Source organism: Sceloporus occidentalis, unplaced genomic scaffold (assembly GCF_023333645.1).
Source record: "Sceloporus occidentalis isolate IW3139 unplaced genomic scaffold, rSceOcc1.0.p SCAF_1, whole genome shotgun sequence".
Lineage (NCBI taxonomy): Eukaryota > Metazoa > Chordata > Lepidosauria > Squamata > Phrynosomatidae > Sceloporus > Sceloporus occidentalis.
Window position 1 is genome coordinate 141,893,614 of NW_028316981.1, and position 23,127 is coordinate 141,916,740.

The window sequence follows — 23,127 nt, forward strand, 5'->3', positions numbered from 1 at the left end:
ATTAGTGCCATCTAGTGATCTGATGTAGTTTTACAGTTTCAAAAACATTCTAATCCACTATAACCACACCTTTTGATATCATACTTCCCAGAAATACCACATTTACACAGTAGTTTAGGTGTTCTCTATGGATAAAAAAGAAGTGACAAGCAGGTGTTATGAATTATTTATTATGTAGTTTTCAAAGAGATAACCCCACTCCTAGTTTCCTTCTTCCCATCTTTTTATGTTTCAACATAAAAAGATGGGAAGAAGGAAAACTAGGAGTCTTGTGGCATCTTTTCAGTCTAATTTATTTCAGCCTAAGCTTTCATGGCCTTCAGCCCACTTTAGATGAACAGATTGTGGCCTCAGCAGACCAATATTTATACACATTCTGTATTTGTGTGTATGTGTGCTCTGAGAGAGAGAAAGAGAGTGAGAGACAGAGGGAAACAGAAATGCAAAATGTGTTGGCATAGTGACAGGTCTTAGTGGTGGTTGTTAATGGCATGTAACAAGGATGTAAGCGGGAGACAAGCTCATTTTATATTTGTGTTACATTTCACATCCCCACCAGCATCATGTATGTATAAATGTTCGTCTACGGAGGCTGCATGCCATGGATCTGAAGAATTAGGTTGTAGCTCATGAAATCTTAAACTGAAATAAATTGGTTGGTCTTAAAGGTTCCACAAGACTCCCGAATTTCCCTCCACCCATCTTTTTTATGTACATACTTGACAGAGAACTGATCCCCCCCCCATTGCAAATGCACTGGGTAGCAAATCAGAGTTCTGCGAAAAATCTCACATGTCCTTTGCTTTCCACCATACTTGGCATTTCTACACAGTATACACTGAGTATTCCATGTACTTTACATTTTCTAAGCAGTGGACTGTAACACACCTGTTTATCCAACTTTAACGAAAGAAGGCAGCTTTCTAACTTTGTAAAGAAGACAAGTACCCTCACTACAACATGGTGCGTGCAAAGGCTCAAACACCATGATTTCCTTTGGACACTGCGAGTTTATGGCTCAGGAGGTTTTGAACCAGGAACTTCCTAACTCACAGATTCACCCTTACCTACTATGTTATATTTGCAATGTGTTGAGTTTAAGACACTATAGGTACTAATTTGGAGGCGAAGAGGTTGGGCTAGGAAGGGTTTTTTTTTCTTTACACAAAAGAAAATCCATAGGAATTGAAATATTTCCAACTGCTCCCTGAAGTCACAAGCATGGATACTTCTTGCAGGCTACAGGGTGATCGTCACAAACAGATTTAGCACACTGGGAAAGGAGATAGCCAAATGATACCTATTATTACAGGATGTAACACAGTGAGTAACAAACAATCATGGAAGAAGGGGGCTTGCAGGGCAGGAATAGGATTCTTTCCTGTTCCCAAATTCTGTCCCCTACTGTTTTAGATGCTGGAGAAAACCAAGCTCACTCTGAGAAATAACAAAAATCCCCTGCAATTCCTTACAGGTTCCCACTTACATAAGGGTTCTCTTATCATTGAGACTTAGGGTATTAAATTGTAAAAAGCAGTTTTAAGATAAAATCATTTCCTTGAATGAACATTATCACTTCAAGAAATCACTGGAAAATGTTCCCATAAGCACAGCCTTTTGAGTACTGTATATCATCATGTACAAGTCAACCTCATGTATAAGTTGAGGGAAGGTTTTAGGGCCTAAATCATGGATTTTTATATAACCCGTGGATAAGTCGAGGGTAGAACTTAGGGTCAGTAACGAAGGATAAAAAGGATAAAATAAAAGGAAAACACCACTTCCCTCCCTCCTTCTCTGTCTCTGGACCTCTCCCAAACACCTAACACTATTTCCCTGGTGCTAGAAGGATTTAGCATGTCATTGAGAAGGGAAGGGAAGTGGGGTGCTCCGTGGGGCAGAGATCCAGGAAGAAGATGAGGAGGAGAGAAACTTTTAAAATCCCATAGTGAAGGGAAGGGAAGTGGGATGCTCCATGGGGCAGAGATCTAGGGAAAGGAAAAGAAGGAGGAAAAAAGCTTTTAATCTCCCATGGAAAAGGAAAAGGAAGTGGGGTGTTTTTGGGGGGCAGAGAGCCATTGAGAGGAGGAGGAAGGAAGCTTTTAAAATGCCGTGGAGAAGGGAAGTGGGGGAAAGTGGGGTGCTCTGTGGGGAAAAGCTCCAGGGTGAGGAGGAAGAGGAGGGAAGCTTTTAAAATCACATGGAGAAAGGAAGGGAAGTGTGGGAAAGTGGGGTACTCCATGGGGCAGTGATCAAGGGAGAGGAGGAGGAGGAGAGAAGCTTTTAAAATCCAGTGGAAAAGGGATGCATCTCTTTTATACACATGCAAAACGTACCCTGCCTGGGCAACTCTTTCAGAGATCACTGCCAAGGCTGGGAGTGGGGTGGTACTTCTTTCAGCAACATTACTGTATTGACCCATATATACATCAGCCCAAGGATTTTAGGGTCAATTTTTAGCATAAATTTCTTGATTTATAGTCAAGTATATACAGTATTCATAAAATGCAGTATTCAGGCTCTAAAACTAAGGCCTGTTACAGACTGCCAAAATAAAGCTGCTTCGGGTCTGTTTGGAGGTATGCTGTTTAAATGATGCATGCATCCTAAGAATCCGGAAGCTGCACCAAAGCTGCACTCCAGTGCTTAGGAATGGAGTGTGGCTTTGGCGTGGCCTCCGGACTCTTAGGACCCATGCATCATTTAAATAGCATATCTCCAAAGAGACCCGAAGCAGCTTTATTTTGGCAGTCTGTAACAAGCCTAAGTAATGCCTCACTTCCATCCCTGATTTCAGCACTTTCAAGACTGAGAGGCTGAGTAAAGTAATAACTGACAAGTGCACCAGGCATTACAAGACAGAAAATACACACAGTACTGTACTGGATTATTTTCATGTTCCCTGTGTGACTTGCAAAATGGTATTTTATACCATCAATCTCATAGAGATGAGCACGATTCTATCATTTGTAATTTTATAATAAACACAAAATAAAGAAGTGCAAACCACCTGTACATCATTTTACCATCTTTTAATTTGCAGCAACCCTAAATAAGGATTGAATATCCCTCTCTTCGAAGACTATTGATATCAATGTCATCTAAATTAATTTAATTGTTGAGCTTTCAGTGGGAGTAACTGGTTTATGTGTGGAAAAGTCTTTTCTGAAATATATTCAAATAAAATTAGTGTCATATGGCAGGTTGTAATGCTGGACCTTTGAATTAGTACTACATTTTTTGAATGGAAACATTCATTTTCCTACAAAGAAGCTCAATATCCTCACAAATAGTATTTTCTGTTTCCATCCTTTCTAAGACAAGCAAGCTAAGATATTTTAGAATGGAGGCTATGTTACCTGTGGGGGTTCGTAGATGGCAGCAACCTCAGCTCGGATACCCAAAGGGATGTCTTTGTGTTCTGTATACCTCCCATACAAGTATCCAAAATGCTGGTTTCCTGTTTTTCTCCAGAAGTCCAAGAAACGATCTGCAATGGTATGGTTCTCAAACATGATGTTATCCACATGTCTGTATTTCTGTCATTTGGGGGGAGGGGGAAACATAATATAGTATCAGACTAGGGCCCTGGTTAGGATCAGCAACAGCAGAATCTACAGAGCAGGGGTGGGAATTGTATAGCTCTCTGTATGCTGGTGAACTACGACTCTTAGCAGCCCTGGCCAGGATAATCAATGATGAGGCATACTGGAATTTCTAATTTAGCACCACTTAGAGGGCTGCACAATTCCCGACTTATAGTAAAATATCACGTATCAGCTGCATAGATATTAGCTCGTTATCTTATAGCTTAATGGTGCCTCATAGCCTTTTATCATCCATTTATCTTTTACAGCAGAGATCACCACCCATTTTCAGAATATGTCATGAAGACCTTCATGAAATGGCTGTTGTGGGAGGTGGCAAATCACAACATTTACTACTACTTTTGCAAACAAAGGCAAACTAATGAGACTAAAAGACAAGGAACTTGACTATACACCTGAGTACAAACCAAAGCACATTGGGTTTGACGTCTAAAACCACTGATCTACTTCAAAGAAAGGATTCCTTCCCTCGACCCCTTTTCTTTCTCTGTCTAGGTTCTGTCTGACTAAAATTCCCACTGTTTGTCAAAGAAAGAAACTGCCAACATAAAGTCCCAATCTAGACGAGAATTATAAGGGGGAGGTGGGATTAAAACAAAATAATAATAGGAAAAGGAAGAAGGAGTTAATTGGATATCTAGGAGAGGGGGGTCTGTAGGGATTTGCCTCAGATTTGTGTACTCTCTATTCCCTTCTGATGTGGCGGGGGGAGCAAATCATAAACTTTTCATCCACTTGCAATTAATAGTGGTTTATTGCTATGCAAAGATCTGAAATGAAGTTAGTGTGAACTATGACTTAAGCTAGGGATGGAGAATTGACAGCTTATGGCCTGCATATGGTCCCACAGGGGCTTTCTGCAGGAACCCAGAACCCTATCAGATCCTTTAAAGACTTCACACCTTCCTAAAAATTTGGGAGAGAAAATTCATCCACCATTGGTATATTGCCATAAATAAATTACTTAAAAACACACCCAAACTCTTAAACTAGCCCAATATTAGGGAGATAAAAACAAGCCCAACCCTTCAGGAAAGAACTATGAGTTACTTTTTTGAAAAGACAATGTTAAAGTGTTCTGGCCTGTCACAGGAGCAAAAGATGGTCTTTACATTTTCTTCAGTTGGCCACCTCTGGGTTAAGGAAAGAAACCATAGCCATAGACTTTACTAAGAAGTTGACCTGTTTCCATCTATTGTAGTCAAGACCAACTATGGTCTACCAGGTTTGCATATGCCTGTTATGGAAATGTGGCTTATTGCAATGTGCAAACCATATTTTATTAGTCCGTCACAAACCACAATTGGAAAATATGGCTAGTTGTGATCTTGCACACCTAACTGTAACTCGCCACAATATCTGAATCCATAACTGTTGCTTGTCCCTGATTTTACTTTCCAATCTGTCACCCTAAAGAAGAAATTGACGAAAGGGAAAAAAGAAAACTGAGGCCACATACAGACTGCCAAAATAAAGCTGCTTCGGGTTACTTTGAAGGTATGCTGTTTAAATGATGCATGTGTCCTAAGAGTCCAGAAGCTGTGCCAAAGCCGCGCTCCAGTCCTTAGGACTGGGTCGTGGCTTTGGTGTCGCTTCCAGACTCTTAGGATGCATGCATCATTTAAACAGTATACCTCCAAAGTGACCTGAAGCAGCTTTATTTTGGCCTGTCTGTATGGGGTCTGAAATGGGGAAAATAAGCCATGGGCCATATTATCATTTTATGCCTTAAGCAACAAACCAAAGTTAACACAAATCTTGGCTTATTGTGATGTGGGTGAACCTAACTAAGGAATAATGGTAGCTGACTGAAAATGGCGTAATATAGTCAGTATGTCTTAATTTCGGAAAATACAATCCCAAATCCCTTTTTACTAAGACTTTATTCTTCTTTATAATCCCACACTCCTTTATGATTGGTTTACTGAAATCCTGAGGTGGTTCTTAAATCCACTAAATCCACTAAAATTTGCTCTCCTACGTCATGCCCAAAGTTCTCCAATTTCACTTGTAAATGCTAGACAAGGATATTTTCCTGTCTGCCTATATACAAGCTAACCAACACTTGCTTACTAAGCAATTGCCAAAAGGAAAACACTGTCAAAATGAAACTGGCTCTTCCTTTCCAAAACCAAACTGCAGACATTAGGAATGTCTCTGCTGTCCTGAACAGCAAGTTTCTCTTAGCAGCTCGTGCTGATCTTACCTGCCTGTTGAGTGTGATGGCACTTGGCTGGCACTTGGTACAAATGCCTTCAGGCCACGGAGGGTGTCCCTCACATCCAGATTTAATCTTGCAGCTAATGTTTTCAAGGGCAACAAACTTCCCTCTACACAGAAAAATGAAGCATACTAAATTGTTGGACATTTCTTCAAATTACAAGTTCCTACACTGAACAGTGTGTGCCAGAATATTTCATCAGTCTTGGGACTCTAGTAACACCACAGACAACTTGACCCACCTGAAATAAAATAAGCAGGGAGTCCAGAGGCCAACCTGTCTCTTCTACCATTTAAGTGGATGGTAGAAGAACTGCCAGAAATGCAGCAGATGGTTAACCTGGACTAAGCTATGCTGAAGCTGTAGTTAATGTGAAGAAGACTAACACTATCTGCTATAGTTTTTAATGTTGCTTTTTTCACAGTGTAAAGACTATAAGATATGCAGCATGGCATCTGTATTTCACACATTTGTGTGTGCACAAAGTCTTTGCTGTCAGAACAAGCAATGTATATGTGAATAGGATAATGTTTGGTATTCTCTAATAAACAAGGGTGAAAGATTATGATAAAGGAGAGGATTGAGACTTTGCAATATACTAACAATATAACAAATCTTGGGCTGAAATAAAAATACCTCCAGCTTTCCCACTGCATCCATCTGTGGCCTAGGCTGGGAGAAAATGTAGTCAAGATCTACCAACAAGGGAGATAGATAAGTTCTCAATCTTTACACCTATCTGCTACACAGGCTTTAACATTAGTATCACATCACTGGTTTGAAGCAAATTTGTCCTGTACCATAAACAACCTTCTAATTTTTCACATTTTATTTTATCATCTATAATGAGATTCCCCTGCAGAAATGGTGCAAATTTCTTACTTGTCTGCGCCTCCGGTCAGTTTCCTGATGTAGGCATGGAATGACATATGCTTCACAGGAGGCTCCAGATGGTTTAAATAATCCTCATCAAAAGGCTGCCAAAAACCCACATACACAAAGGAAAACCAGGTCAGACACCTGCTTGATAATACATTGATCACTGAACAAATGGATGTTTTAGTCTGAAGCCTCTGTTGGCATTCAATGTGGAAACAATTAGGAAGCTTTGTGCTCTTCGTCCACAGCAGTTATTACTTGACAGTAATAGCAGGGCGCTTTCTCCCAACCCCCTCACACAGTATGGAGTTTTAGCCTTGCTTAAAATGGTTACAGAAATCCAACCTGCCTCATGGGTATAATATTTTTTCTCCTTCTTCTTCTACCAGCAGAGCTAAAGGATAACTGATCAAAGATAGCTAGAGAACTCTGGCACAGTTATCTGAAGAATCTGTGCAGAACTAAGAAGAATACCAGAAGACCCTTACTGCACAAAGATCAAAACAGAATATAAGAACATAACAGTAAGTGTTTTTGAGACACAGCTTTGAAAGGGAGTGGAGGGGGTGGGTGGGGAGAAGATTCACAATGCAAGTGGGAGACACAAAATGCATATATGTTTGTCAGAACCTTTAGCAGTATATCTTATTAAATCCATTACTGGAAAAAACAGATATCAGAAGCCTGATAAATCCCGGTCCTGTCCAGACAGATATATCCAAGGGACTTGTTTAGCTTCTTTTACCATTATCAGCATAGACAAGATGCATTAATACTTCACCAATGTCCTCTCAACAGCTGTCATAGAAGCAACCGTATACGTAGGAAATTTTTTACTAAGTAAAATGTTACCATAGTACTTTAGTTTGAGTCCTTACCTCTAATGGTACACAGTGCACACATTTACCCAATGGGCCATGTCGACAACTGTGTGAAGAGAAACAGGAGTTAGCAGCCACATTCAGTAGCAGAAATATAAAATACTCAGTTCTATGGAATTTTACAGTCCTAATTAATTTACAAACTGAAAATATAACCTATTATATTATCCAGAAAATAAGGTATTTTGGGGTAAAATGGTTCAGGCATTAATAAGCTTACAATTGTTAGTTAAATCACTGTGCCAATGACTACCTTTAAACTGACCCATAGATATCTGAAACTCTCAACTATACAGAATGCTGAAGTAATCCACTTTAATATATATGTGTATGTATATCTATATGTGTGTATGTGTGTGTGTGTGTGTGTGTACACACGTGTTGGTTACTTTTGTAGGAAAGGGCCAATGTGGCACTCATCTGTATCAGATGTAAGGAATACATAAGGCTTCATTTTCTCAACACTCATTTGTAGCAGCCTTCTTAGAATAATTACCCCCGGCTACTGGTTCCTTCCTTCATAAATGTCAGTGCATTATTCTTCTTGGTGAGAGTATAATACCTTTATTCTGTCAGAATACATGTGTAGTAGATGTAACTCTAACATTTTTTTTTGTCTTTGATGGTTTCATAAGCACAAATTTTATCACTGAACTGTTATTTTGAAAAATCTTGAAATTACTTCACTATTGAAAGGTTTCCACTTCTCTTATCTTTACTGAGACACTGATTCCTGTGCATGGAAAGTCATAAAAAGTAGCAAAGAGCTATTGCCTTTTTAAAATGAATCATGTATTTAAAATATTTAAATCAGACTCACAGGGGAGTTATTACTAATAGGAAGTTCACTCCCAGAACTAATTATTGAAGTAAGCCAGTGGCCATCAGATGATCACAATGCCTCTTCCCCAACACATGCCAATACTATGATGTTTTCACTAAACCCCATGAGACAACTACTTTACAGCTTCCTGCAAGGAAAGATGCTGCTATCAAGAATAACTCTGAGCTAGAATCTCAGCTTAAAAGATACAGAAACTTGCAACTTTTCTGCAGATATGCAGCTATTTCAATTTTTTAAAAAATGGTAAGAACCGATGAAAAAATTTGTAAGGGAAAATCAAGGCAAAGGTGCTGGAATCATACTGCTTCATTCTCTGGATTTGACTTCCACATCTTCTTTAGTACAACTCCTTTCCAGTGGCATCCCCGCACAACGTGTCACCCCGTGCAGGGGGCAGGGCTTTCAGCACAGTGCACACACCCTCCCCTTGTGCTGCTCCCATCCTTTTCCTGATGACGAAAAGGAAAGGACAGAATTGGGAGGGGAGAATGTGTGCGGGGGGAGCACCCAACTGGGTATCACCTGGTGTGCACCGCTAGTAACACCACTGCCCCTTCCACTGGCCCTACATAAATTCAGAAAGCCTTTACATTATTGAGTTGTACTGTATTATCTTCTGTGGCTTGCGTATAGGAACATTTGAAACCACTCTTTAAAAAAAGCATGAAGACTACCAGCAAGCCCACTTGTCCTATTGCACTCCAAAAAATGAACATGTGGAATCTTGGGTAACTGGCCCTACAAAAACAATTTGGATTACAGAAACCCATCAGTATTTCAGTCAATCTGTACATTATTTCTCAGCCTTTTTACTGGTGAAAATCCATTCATGCACAAACAATTCTCATCTAGCTCAGGATCGACTGACTTTTCCAAAGAAGACACCAGGCAGGCACACAGGCATTAGTAGCTGCAGGGAAACAGCAGCTGAGACATGGCATTGTGCCCAGGCAAAATGCTCCTTTTTCTATAGACCATGGTGGGGAAAGTGCAGCCCCTAGACCTATTTCTGGGGCCCCAGGACCACCATAATAATCCCCCCCACAGTATCGAATGTGGTATGCAATTCTGGCATTTGTAGATGAGGGGTGGGGCTCTTTTAGAACCAGGAGAACCCCTTTCCTCAACATTAAGGGGCCAAAGTTGATGTCCAGGTTATGTCTCATTAGGAAAATAGGCACTCAAGCTAAAATGCCTCAGAACAGGCCAAAAATGTGATCAAATCATAAGCAGGGCAGGGAAAAATCCACCCCAAAAATGTCATGGCTGTGGCAGGCAGGTATACAACCTCCAAGGCTTCCTGGGGACATGTGACCAAGGCAGCCACTCAACCTCTGACAGCTACCACCTCTGCTATGAAACAGCTGTTATAACTGGGGTCTACTACTAAGGCCCAGAAGGTTCTGTCTCCAGGAGTATGCTCTGCTTTGCTTTGCCTAAATCATATTAATGTTAGTATTTATAGAAAACGTGGCTATCCTATGGTTTAGCAACAGACATTATAGACATTTTGTAATTTAGTGGGTCTCCCTCCACTACTGCCCAAGCCCCCAAAGCCCCAGGCCCTCCACAGCCATGGATTCTCAGAGATCCCACTGCATACCACACCTGTCTCCACCATCATGGAGAACAGTGATGATGCTCAAATTATGAATAAACAGCTCCACTTACTATCTGTACAGACTTGATTTACTCTGTTGCTCTGGACTAACTGAAAGTTTGCCTACACAAAGACACATTCATTTGCCTACACGAAGACATATTGCGTTATACCACCTGCCAGCAAACGCTAGGCTGAGAGGCTATTTCCTCGTCCTCCTTCCACCTGGGCCACAGCCTTGCCTCGGCTGCTGGACTTGGGCTATGGAGGGTCAAGTGGCAATACGTCTTAAACTGCACTCCCTTCCCTTCCTTCACCACCCACTGATGAACACCGGGCTGAGAGGCTGTCTTTTGTGCCCTTTTCCACCTGGGCTTTGGTGAACATTTAGGGGTGTCTGGAATGGAGAGCATTACCTCGGCACCAGCTCTTCCTCCTCCCTTTTTTTCTTGTGGGTTTGGATCGTACTATTTAAGAGTATGTATTGCTTAACATTCTTTTATTTTAAGATTGGGATGGGGATTGAGAAGGGGATTAATTTTGTACTTTATTGATTTGCTATGTTAATTGATATGCATTTTTATTGTTATTTTTGTTATTGTTGTTATTTGCTATGTATTCTTTTTGCTATTTATTGCTATTGTGAATTGCTGTTATTTTTATTGTTATTGTTATTTGCTATGTATTTTGGAGATTAATTTTGTATTTTACTGATTTGCTATGTTAATTCTTATGCACTTTTCATTTTTATTTTTATTACTGTTATTTGCTGTTATATGTATTTTCTTTACTGTTGTAACCCACCCGGATTCTTTGTGATTGGGTGGGCTATAAATAAATTCTTTTATTATATTCCTCCTTACATGTTTCTGCAGCTATTTATGCTTGCTACATCTAGAGCTGTCCTTCTCAGGCTTTGGTGCTCCAGATGTTTCTGACTTCAAGTCAACCAATGAAAAGTCCAGGTCAGCTACACCACTGATAAGCAGGCCTGCGAAGTTAGAACAAATGTACCAACTCTGACTTCAAGATAAAAACTTATATTAAATGCCTGGCTCATTGCAAATTTACTTTCACAGGAATTGTGGAACTCTTTCTGGTTCAGAAAACAAATAAATATTTTATATTCTGTCAATCCAAACCTGATGAATCATGAGGTGGTGATGAATTGTCTTGTACTATGATTTTTCTACAATAAATTTATTAATTAATACTTTGTCGCTGTGTGCCTCAGTCATTTTTGATACATGAACCTATCATATGATTTCTTCAGAAGGGGTTTGCCATTGCCATCCTCTGAGGCTGAGAGTGTAAATTGTCCAAGGTCACTCAGTGGGTTTTTACGCTCAAGCAGGGATTTGAACCCTGGTCGCCAGAGTCACAATCCAATGCTCAAACCAGTACACCACACTGTATGAAGAAGTCAAAGTCAGATAGTTGAAAAACATATGAACTAGAATCAACGTTTTTATGTACTGACTTCAAGGCTCTGCTGTTAAGATACTAAATGGAAACAAATAGGATGACTAACATGTTGAGTAGCAGACATACTTCAAGCTATTGACACTGGCTAATATTTTTCAAGTTACTACTTTATTTTGCAAAGCTATAAATGGATGGAGACCACATAACTGCCAAAGTTGATCCTTCAATAAGAGAGATAGGAGTGGCTGTTAACATTCTGGTGGAAGAAGGACAAGGTGTTTGTACGTTGTTATTTTTTGAAGGATTAGGTTTACAAATCCTCTCAAGCCAAGTTTTTGTGTTTGTTTTAGTGACAAGAATGCCAGGGGCATCTGGATTACTGAGCATATGACTCTGTATTTATTAGTCCCCAGTCATATAGCCTCTCTGTTTTTAATCACTGTTTTACATCTTGGACTGTACAGAAACAAAGGTGGAAACTCTATAAGAACACTGTTCAAATTAAGAAGTTGGGCTTTCTAGGGAGATCCCTAGCATTTTGTTCACTATATGCCCTGGAAGTCAATTAAACAATTCTCCCCTTTAAAAGAAAAAAAAAACCTTCTCCAATTCCACCCGTTACCAAGGCACCTTGACCCATGAAGCATGCCCAGATATATCTTATTACCATCTCCTTCTATTATTCATTTACCCCTTGACTGAGCAAAGGACTGGGTGTTGAAAGATGAATCACCAAGAATTAAAATAATCTAGGTTTCTACCTTATTTAGAGGTGAGAAATAAAGGGAAGGGGCATACACATAAGAGAACAGGGAGACTTGTGATAATCCTTATGGAACAATTTTCAAATGCTGGATAGAAAGCATATTTACAGTTGCTGGTCTCTGTTTCTGTAAATTTTCCCATCTTGTTTTATTAGGTACTGGTCAATTTCATCTTCCACCACCTGGGGAACACCTATTTGGCGCACTCCTTGAGAACCTGAGACATCCATGTTCTCAGAAGAAGAACCAGGTGGACATGAGGGAAAGAGAAACAGCATATCTCCGTGCCTAGAGGAATAGACATGAATATGACAGAACTGTTACAGAATGAACATCATTTTCATAAGATATAACCACATCTAAACATCTCAAGTATTTAATTCAGGAATAGTTAGATGATCCAGGAACAGTTTGTACAACTGGCAACTCTACAACAGTATTACTTCACATTATCCAGAGTGTCCTTTCTTGTCTCATAATACAGCATGAAAATGGACTGAGGCTCCTGATAAAGAAAAACAGAAGGGGACATTTTTTGCTGATACACTTTTCTTCTGCAGGTACCCTGTGCTATCACCCTCACTGTTCTGGAAGATTCCCCAATCTTCCAGGGTGGTTTTGCAAGACTGTGTAGGAGGAAAGCAATGAAATCCACACATCCTTCTACCAGTAAGGTTCAAGGAATTTCTAGATCCAAGTTTAAAAATGCAAGAATCTGATGCTGAAATTAAGATCTGCAGTTTCAATGAGCAGAACAAAATATTTGTTCTTTATTTGCTTTTATTTCATAGTGCTTTATTTCAAGCTACATTTCTCTGAGAAAACACTTTTTCCAAAATGAGCCAACTTAGCAGTATCACTGAACTTCTATCCTGTGTTACATATTAAGGCACTCCTATCTCTCCACTCATCATAATAGAAAGAGTATAAACACTTAAAATTGAACTGTTCCCAGACTATAGTACTAAATGACATCTTTTCTTTCTAATCCTCTCCCACAATTATTGACAGGCTGCCAAGCCCAGCAGATAGAAGGGTGATTCACCAGGAAGGTGATGACTAACCTATTCCATCAAGGCTACCTTTTCTTCTCACAGTAGTAACACCGTAGGGCTGACACAGAAGACAACTGGCTGCTTGTCGCTAAAGAGAATTCCCATCTAAGGGAAGATGAAAATGCTTCCTCCCTGTGGGCTTTTCAGAGACAAGTGAATATTTTTGTTTCTTTCAGTCATTCTTTGACAATTAATCATTGCTCTGTCCATTTTCACTATTACTTCATAATTGTGAATTACTACTGAAATGCCTGCATATTTTCTTATTTCATCACAGTTAAAGTCCTGCAGAACTTGCAGCTAGAGTTCCATGTTTGGGGAGAACTGTAGTGTGTTTCAGTAATTAATCTCTGGGTAAATACATCTTTGATGGAAAGTCACTAACTCACAAAGTAGAAAACTATGTTCAATGTATGTGCTTTGTGAACTACAGGAATTTCAGACCCATAACACACACTTTGAAGAATAGAAATGGTATTGTAAATCAAATCTAAAGAGGTTTACAGTCTCCCAAAGTTATGGAAATCATTGCAAATAAGACACTGAACCCAAAGTCAAAGCCAAGAACTTTAAAGACAGCTCATTCTTCATACTGAAAAACATACTGAAGGATCAGACAGGAGGGAAGCAAAATAGATGTTATAGTGTGCCTAGCTGATATGTAATCTGAGATTATAACTCTCCTTTCTGCTTCCTCCCCTTATCAGCTATTTGCTTGGAAAAATACTAAGACCTCTTTCAGTCTTCCTGCATGATCCAGAGATTTCAAAGGTGTCAAGTTCAAGCTAAGTGCATTATGATCAATTATGAAATCTAAAAATCCTTAGAGATGAGAACTACCATATGTGTACAAGAACCTTGCCCTTCCTGACTAATTAAACAGACCAGAATAGGATTTGCTGAGTGGATAAGGGAAGTGATTAATGCCTCTTTACAACAAGGCAGGGTCCCAACACACCTGAAGGAGGTTGTGGTCTTTCTTCCAAAATACCTTGTTTGGAAAAACCTTTCTTGGATCCAACTATATGAGATAATTATAGGCCAGTCTCCAACTTTCCATTTGGGGGCAAGGTACTACAGGGTGTCGTGGATTCTCCAGGGATTCCTGGATGAGACAGATTATCTAGATCCATTTCAGTTTGGTTTCAGAGCTGGTTATGGGACAGAGACAGCTTTGGTCAACTTGATGGATAATCCATGCAGAATACTAGACAGAGGGAGTGTCTCCCTGTTGGTTCTGCTGGACCCCTCAGAGGCTTTCGACCACTGTATACTTCTGAGTCACCTCTCTGGGATGGAGCTCAGAGGTACTATACTACAATGGCTCTGTTCTTGCTTGGGTGGTGCTGGGGGAATCCTGCTCGACTTCTTGGTCATTGGCCTGTGGGGTCCCTTAGGCGCGTTACAGACTGCCGGATTGCGGCGGCCTGCTGCCACCGCCATTTACACCATCCAGGAGCCGCAACCTTTAAACGGCGCGGCTCCCAGACGCTGCCGAGGAGCACGGAAATCGCGCTCCTTCTGAGGCCCCGGAAGAGGCGCTGCAAAGCGCAAGGGGCACATTTGCGGCGTCATTTCTGGGGCGACATGTGCGGACGCAACACATCCAGCACGTAAAGATGGCGGTGCCCGTGTGTATAGGGTGCCGCCATCTTTACACCCTCGTCACGTGCTAGGTCCTCGGCCAACCCCTAGCACGTGACGGCGACGTATTAAAGGCCCGTCTATAACGCACCTTAGAGTTCAGTCTTGGCCCCAAAGCTATTTATCATCTACATAAAACCACTGGCAGAGGTTATCCAGAGTTTTGGAATCAGGTGTCACCAGTATGCTCATGATATCCGGAGGCTGTCAGGCTTTTTCATACTGACAAGAGTTGGGCTTTTAAATGCTGTGCCATTGAGATGCATAGTTTTTAAATATATATTAGTACTTTAATATTTTAACTTTATAAATCATGTAATGGTTTTTTAAACATTATATATATATACTTTAAAATGTTTTTGTATGGTTTTAAATTTGTTGTTTAGCCACCTTGAGTCCCTATAGTGGGAGAAAGGCAGGATATATACTAAATAAATCAATAGAAATATATAAGTAGTTATCCTGCTAACAAGATAGAGGTACCATTGATAGTAGACTAATCTCATCAGGAATATAGTGTGTGTATTCCCAGACACTGCAAAGAACTAAACTGGTAATCTAGGGTTGACCCTGAAAGACCAAGTGGCCACCAGAGTACCATATCTTCTGGTGTATAAGACAACTGGGCGTATAAGACGACCCCCAACTTTTGAAGTTAAAATATAGTTTGGGATATACTTACCGTATAAGACAACTCCCTCTTCATACCAAATAAAATTAAAAATCGGCTATGTGTGCCCGTTCCCCAGGCCTCTGCTGAGGCCTGCAAAACCTGCCTCACATGCAGGCAGCGTCCTGGCCTACTATAGGCCGAGTTAAAGGGGCCTGGCACCCACACGTGCCGGCTTCAAAGAGCCTCCAGAGGCTTGGAAGCCGGCAGCTGGCTGCGCGCGTGTGCTGGCTTCAAGGGGCCTCCGGAGGCCTGGAAGCCAGCAGCTGGCTGTGCGCGTGTGCCGGCTTCAAGAAGCCTCTGGAGGCCTGGAAGGTAAGAGGAAGCTGGTGTATAAGACGACCCCTGAATTTTGACACAATTTTAGAGGGTTAAAAAGTCATCTTATACGCCGGAAAATACGGTACATCTGTGCATTTTGCCAAATGAGCATGGTGCATCAGCTGCACCCTGTTCTGCACAGACACAGGGAGGCCATAGTGATTCCTCCGTCTGCATGCTTTAGACAGGACTATTATAATGCACTCTGGGTGTGTGTGTGTGTGTGTGTGTGTGCGCGCGCGCTTCTAGAGGCTTCTCAAAAATGGCACAAAATGCAGCTGACAGGTATTAATAGAGACACCATTTCTTAGATGGCTATATTATTTGCCAACACATTCCTAAGCACAAGTTAAAATGCTGTTCATTACTAGAAACATCCTCAACAGCTTGAAGATTGGATACTTGAAGGACCACCCCTTGTTACATGAGTCTGCACAAACTTTACACTAATCTGAGGCCTTGCTCTAACTGATACCATCTGAGGTCACACTATTATTGACTGACATGTCACCTTAATTTTGGAAAACCCATCCTAGAAGCTTGCCTACTACCCACTCCAATGGCCTTTTCTGCATCACATGAAGCATTAATCCTTCCAGGCATTTTGGATAACAACTGACTGCTGCTGCCTGTTCTATAGGCACTGCCATTTCTGTTTTTTCCTCTTGCTGAATGTCATGTTATTTTTTTAAAAAGTCTGGGAACTTATATTAAAGTATGGCTCATTCATTTAATTAATTAATAAATAAATGTCTACATTAGATAATAATAATTAATTGTGGGCAGTTATTCTTATCCTGCTTTTCTGATGGTTTCCAAATCAGCATACAAAAGGTAAACGTATAATAAAATACATTTTAAGACACTGGCATTCAATCAATAAAATAGTTATGAAACAGTAGAAGCACTGGTACTCTAGATATACACCCCTGTAGCTTGAACCTAAGCACTAGATGTCACCCTCCAGGGTGACAGACAGTATAGTTTTGAGGCAAGCCTGGAGATGCTTACATGTGTAACTGAATGTTACAAAAATTAGTACTAAATAATCTCATCAAATAGAATTCCCTTTATTCCTTGTCACTGACAGTTCTCTTCTGATTAGTCCTTTCCTTTCATGACCAACATACACTAATAGAAGCTGATTTCCAAACAATTTTGGAGTTACTAATTGCTCAACAAGTTAGCTTACAACAATACAACACACAGGGAATGGGTTGAAAAAATAGTTGTAGCCAATAAAAATGCATATAAACAAACTGTAAACTAAAATAACAGATTAATAAGTAGTAGTTCAAATTTCTGTCATATTACAAACTAAACTACTTCCACTACCCGTAAGCTTAAATAAGAAAGGACACTACAGAAAGAACACTGCAGCAGCCATTTCTTCTCAGTTATCAGACACTGTACTGAAATCTTATGTAGACCTTCTAAACCGAAGCCAAACCTGCTTTAATCCAACAGCGGTCTTTTGCTGACTACTTACTTTATTTTTAGCAAATTGAGGGATTTATTGGGAGATGATGTGATCTCACCAGTCCTGTTTCTATTGATGTATACAGAAAATCCATTATTTCTGAAACCAAATTCTTTTGCAACCTAGGAAAAAAGAAGAAATAAGATACTATCTAACGCTTGCACTGCAGAAAAATGAGAGACTATATTAAATGACAGCCATATACAAAAATACTGTATGAAATTTGTGCCACAGGTATTCATGAAGATTAATAAAGTGAAAACCACAGGTTCAGAAATGCATGTTCAAACAATCTACAAGACAACAATATTCATAAAGGAACCATATATTAAATGGGTTAATCTTACAAATTAAGGAGCAATCCTAAATTAGACTTGCAATTAATGTTAATGTTAGCTCCAATGTTAATGGTTAAACCATTCACACTCCACAAGGAAGAAGCATGCAATACCACAATCCAATTGCTTTAAATGGTTAAACAAATTCATAGCTAAAAAGAATATCAAGTACAGAAGGGAGCAAGAGGAAATAGTCACTAAAATCTCAACCCACTACCTTGATCACTAAAAGCAGGTGAGAATAACAGCAGCTGTTTAGTAATATATGCACTGAGACAGCAAATTACTTTATTTTGAAACACTCAAAATACACATAATGTCCATCAGAACTTTATTTAGTTGACAATGAAGCTTTGTATGAGCAAAGACACCATGACTTCATGGAATTTGCGCTCAATACAGATTCTCATAAAATATTGACAGAGGTCCAAAATACACTGCATAAAGAATCCAGTTTGAGACTGCTTTCATTTCCCTAGCTCAGTGCTAGGGAATCCTGGGAATTGTATTTTGGTGTGGCACCAGAGTCCTCTGATAGAAAAGGCTAAATGTCTCACAAAACTACAATTCCCAGGATTCCCTAGCACTGAGCCAGGGCAGTTAAAGTGGTCTCAAAGTAGTGTGTTTTGCAGTGTGCAGTGTGTTTTGGACCAGATAACAGTAACTCTTGGATGGCCTTGCTTCTCAGCCATAATTTGTTCTCACAACGTCCCTGCACCCTCCCAGACGGGGTGAATAGGATCTCCTGAAAGTATGCCAAATATAAGACGATGCACAACTGTGCGGGGTGGGCATCAGTGTCTGTTCATAGTTAAGGAGAGTGATCAACACTTATTCCCAAAGTAACAAGCTTCAAATACTCAGAAAAAACAAGATGTCCCATGAATTTCTAATTATCTCTGAGGCTGAATATAGAATCAGTATAAGTCCCTGCCATTCTCTTGTGCCCCAATGCAGCATGACAAAGAGATTTCACACATTCCTAGGTATGGGGTAAAGGTTGACACCCTCTCAAATTCTTTGTACTCACTGGAGCAACAAAAAGGAGTTGCCAGTGGCAAGCTGGCATATTCATTTATGGTTGCTAATTAACTGGAAGGCTAACATTAGAATTCTGATGCAAGCTACTGCAGATTATGACAGTATGTGAGTTCTATATTTGTTTCATTCTACTAGTATTAGGCCATGCCTCTAACTGCAGTTTTTGCCAGTTTAATAAAATTTAAATTAAGTGTTAATTTTATTTTAGTAATTTAAAAACTGAAATATCACATTTTGTTTTTTATGTTGCATGTGACTATAGGTTTTTTTAAGTGCATAATACACACAGTAATAGATCCAGCCTAATTAATACTCACTGAGATGCAAGTTTCACTGAATTTAGTATGACTCAGTTCCTAGTATATATGTTTAGGACGGAAACCTGAGGTCATATAAGGATAGCTGGTTTGAATGGCACCTAAACTAAGAAAGAAGTAGATGTATGAACCTAGTAATTTTCCACTACAATCATTGTTTTGGATTATAACTAACCTTAACAACCTACTAGACTGTTAAAACCAATCAGCATGGAAAGTATACCACATTTTCTATACAGTTTGTAGGTGCCATGCTGTATTGAACCATCATGTCTTACCGATCACCACCAAAAGTTTAAAATAACTCTGATAGAAACAGCACCTATAGCATGTTAGGAAGAGTTAGTGTGAGGCTTGAATAAAGATGTCAAATGTGGGTTTATAACAATAAATAAATAAATAAATAAATTTAATTTTTGAGAGATTAGCATGCTGACTAATGCACGCTGATTTGTAGAGCCATCACCACTCCTTTCCAATTATGTTAAACCATCATCACAGAAAGCTTCTGTGTAAATCCAAGCAAATCGTAGCGAGCAGGTGTAGCGAATGGCAGTGACCAACACCACACCAAAGAATATGCCAAGCCAGAATACCTTTTTCAGAAATGTTGCTGCAGTCTCCCGTTTTGTTGCTGTGATACGTTTCACTCCCTCTGGCGACTGGACACGGATTATCTATTGAGAATTTTAATGATTTTTGGAGAAAGTCAGACAACAGAAACTGCCATTGCCTAACAGCTTTGACTTCTGAAGCAAAAAAGACTGAATACGGAGTATTTGCAATGGAATGCATGAAACAAACCAGTATAACACCTCTGTTTGTAATCTCTAAAACTAGAATGTCAGTTTAAAAATAGACATTCTAAAGCACAGAAGTGATAAGAAGAAAAACAGTATTAGCAGCCAATTATAGTCTATTTTACATTTTTATTTTTAAAATACCATACATAATACATACAATACTGAGGCAATTTGCAAGAACATTTTGCTGAATGACCTTTGACCTGTTGAATTTTAAAATCACAAATTGGAAGAATTACACACAGGCTTATTTATTTAGACAGTATAAAATGTACTCCAGTTTACATCACTAACGGGTTGCCATAATTGTCCACTATTACCAGGGACAAAATGTGGAACAAATCTGAGACCAAACTGTAGGACAACTGCAGGACAAAACTCAGCCCAAAATGTAGGACATTTAAGAAAAAGGGAGGACCTTAAATGTCCTACATTTTGGGCTGAATTGTCCTGCAGTTGTCCTACAGTTTGGTATCAAATTTGTCCTACATGTTGTCCCTGGTAATAGTGGACAATTATGGCAACCCACCGGACAGCTAACACCTCTCATTTTAGTGGAAAATCAACTTCTATCTTCAATAAACTAAGGTCTAATCTTCAGTGTAGAATTAATGCAGTCTGACATCACTTTAACTGCCATGGCTCAATGTTGTGGAATTTGTGGTTTGTAGTTTTGTGAAATATATAGCTTTGCCTGTCGGAGTGTTCTAGTGCCCCACCAAACTATAAATCCCGGAATTCCATAACACTGAGCCATAAAAATTAAAGTGGTGTCAAACTGCTTTACTTCTGCAGTGTGGCAGCAGCCTAAGTCATACAAATTACGTGATATATAAAATAATTGAGAAAATTCCATTATTCCTTTACTCTGGAAAACAGTACTGGAAGGTGAGCTGGGCCCTGAATCAATGGCTAACTTGTCCTGGATTTTTGGATGTATGAAAACATTTTCCACTCACAAGTTGCAACACACAACCACACTGGCATGGTGGGGAGAACCAAGCAAAAAACTACTATAGGATATATTAATAAAAATACTGCCTAGATTTCACAAGGGAAGAGATTTGGTTAACAATGTGTACAAGAACTGCCCTAAGTTTTCTTTTCTTCCTCAGTGTGGTAAGCTGTACTGTATAACCAAGTAAACCACAACAGAATGTTGCTCTTTGTTGCTATGTTCATTTTTACTACACTGCATTCTGTCATGTCAGGTGGAATTATGAAAGGTGAAAACAAACTGCATTAATTTGGTGGGAGGATATAGAGAAATTCTAAGCACATGAATGAAGAGGACTAGCACACAGTGCTTTAAAGATAGATGTGTGTCAATATTGTTCTTTATTTTGCCTGTGTCTGGAATAAAACTGTAGAACATTTTCTAAGCTACAAAGATAGTGAACTTTACCTTAAAGAAGTTCTACAGATTAGTGAGTGCCAAGTTTAATAACATGAATTAAATGTGATGGACCTTTCACAGAAACCGGACAAAAAAAGTATCAGGGCACACTATCCCAGCTGTGCTCTTTATGAAATTTACTACGCTTAAATCAACTTGTTAGTTTCAACTAGAGTAGACTCAATGAATCACTGGGACTTGTTAAGTCAACACTTATATAAATCCCACTGATTCAATGGCCTGTTACAGACTGCCAAAATAAAGCTGCTTCGGGTCTCTTTGGAGGTATGCTATTTAAATGATGCATGGGTCCAGAGGTCGTGCCAAAGCCACACACCATTCCTAAGCACTGGAGTGCAGCTTTGGTGCAGCTTCCGGATTCTTAGGATGCATGCATCATTAAAATAGCATACCTCCAAAGAGACCCGAAGCAGCTTTATTTTGGCAGTCTGTAACAGGCCAATGAGTCTATTCCAGTTAGGACAATCAACTGGATTTAGCCCACTGCCAAGAAATAAAGTTTAATCTCATTAATTTATTGCCTATACACACATATTGGAAATATTTACTGTAAAGTATTTAATTATAAAATTAAAATTATTTCCCAGTCCCTGCTATTACCATCTCTCCAAAAAATAACAGGAATAAAAAGCAATCCTATTCACTCTTAGCTGAGAGTAAACCTCACTTAACTCATAAGAACTTCTTTCAGAATAAATATGCATAGCACTTGACTGCAGAATCAGCAACAAAGCTGAATGTTTTCCTCTTACAATACCCCAAAGTGCCGTATCCATGTAACTCCCCACTGTATTTCACCCTACAGTGGAAACTGAATGACTAATCCTATGACCAAGCCATACCATTATCTCTAGCAACAAGCCCTGTGAATGTTAAAGTCTTATGTAAGAGGTCTGTTCTTTTCCATTTGAAGAACCATCTTTGAACTGGACATTCTATGTCATACAGTCTCTGTCATGGTTACAAACAGAAAGTGACTAGAGTGGGCAAAGAGTCTTTTAAAAAACAGACACTTTTACAATGCTCACACACAGGTCAAAAAAAGGACTGAAAGGAAAACTGAGAAGCTGAGATATCCAGACGTGGATGGGCTGATAGTTGGCAGTTGCCTCAGAAGATGCCCTAAAGCACAGAAACCATCCAGGAAATCTGCCAAATTAGATGTGACCTATAAGCTAGAATCTTGTAACATGTGTTGAAACTTTCACAATCAGCAAAAGCACCCAGTTTTCTGGATAGGGGTTGTTGTTGTGTGCTTTCATGTTGTTTCTGACTTGGTGAGCCTAAGGTAAACCTATCACAGGGTTTTATTGACAGGTTTTTTTTAGAGGGGGTTTGCCATTGTCATCCTCTGAGGCTGAGAGAGTGTGACTTGCTCAGGGTCACCCAGTGGATTTACATGGCCAAGCTGAGATTGAAACCCTGATCTCCAGAGTCCAACGCTCAAACCACCATACCACACTGGCTCTCTACTTATCTGGAGAGAAGCAACTAAAGAGGAACATTTCACAAAGATTTATTAATCTGTCAATCTCTTTTGTAAAATTGTACTTAGAGGATAAAATTATTATTATTTTATTTATATCCAAGAGAACTATAGTTACTGCACAGTCCTAGTAAATAAATGAGTCAGCATGATGTAGTAGTTTGAGTGTTGGACTAGGGCACTTACAGACCAGAGTGTCAATCCCTGCTCTGCCATGGAAACCCACTGGGTGACCTTGGGTAAGTCACACTCTCTTGGTTTCAGGGGAAGGCAATGGAAAACTCCCTTGGAACAAATCTTACAATTACAGAAATGACATGACGGCACACAACA

At 39.7% G+C, this 23,127-nt stretch overlaps 1 protein-coding gene across 1 annotated transcript in view; it reads right to left on the minus strand.

Annotated features, from left to right (window-relative positions):
- NPLOC4 (NPL4 homolog, ubiquitin recognition factor) overlaps positions 1–23,127 on the minus strand; it is a 64,952-nt gene that overhangs the window by 33,944 nt on the left and 7,881 nt on the right. The window contains exons 2-8 of the mRNA XM_089539813.1: positions 19,685–19,765; positions 17,402–17,514; positions 12,331–12,510; positions 7,587–7,635; positions 6,712–6,806; positions 5,815–5,938; positions 3,360–3,539 (exon numbers count right to left, since the gene is read on the minus strand). Of these exons, the coding sequence (XP_089395939.1) occupies positions 3,360–3,539; positions 5,815–5,938; positions 6,712–6,806; positions 7,587–7,635; positions 12,331–12,510; positions 17,402–17,514; positions 19,685–19,765 (822 nt within the window). The remainder of the gene's footprint in view (positions 1–3,359; positions 3,540–5,814; positions 5,939–6,711; positions 6,807–7,586; positions 7,636–12,330; positions 12,511–17,401; positions 17,515–19,684; positions 19,766–23,127) is intronic.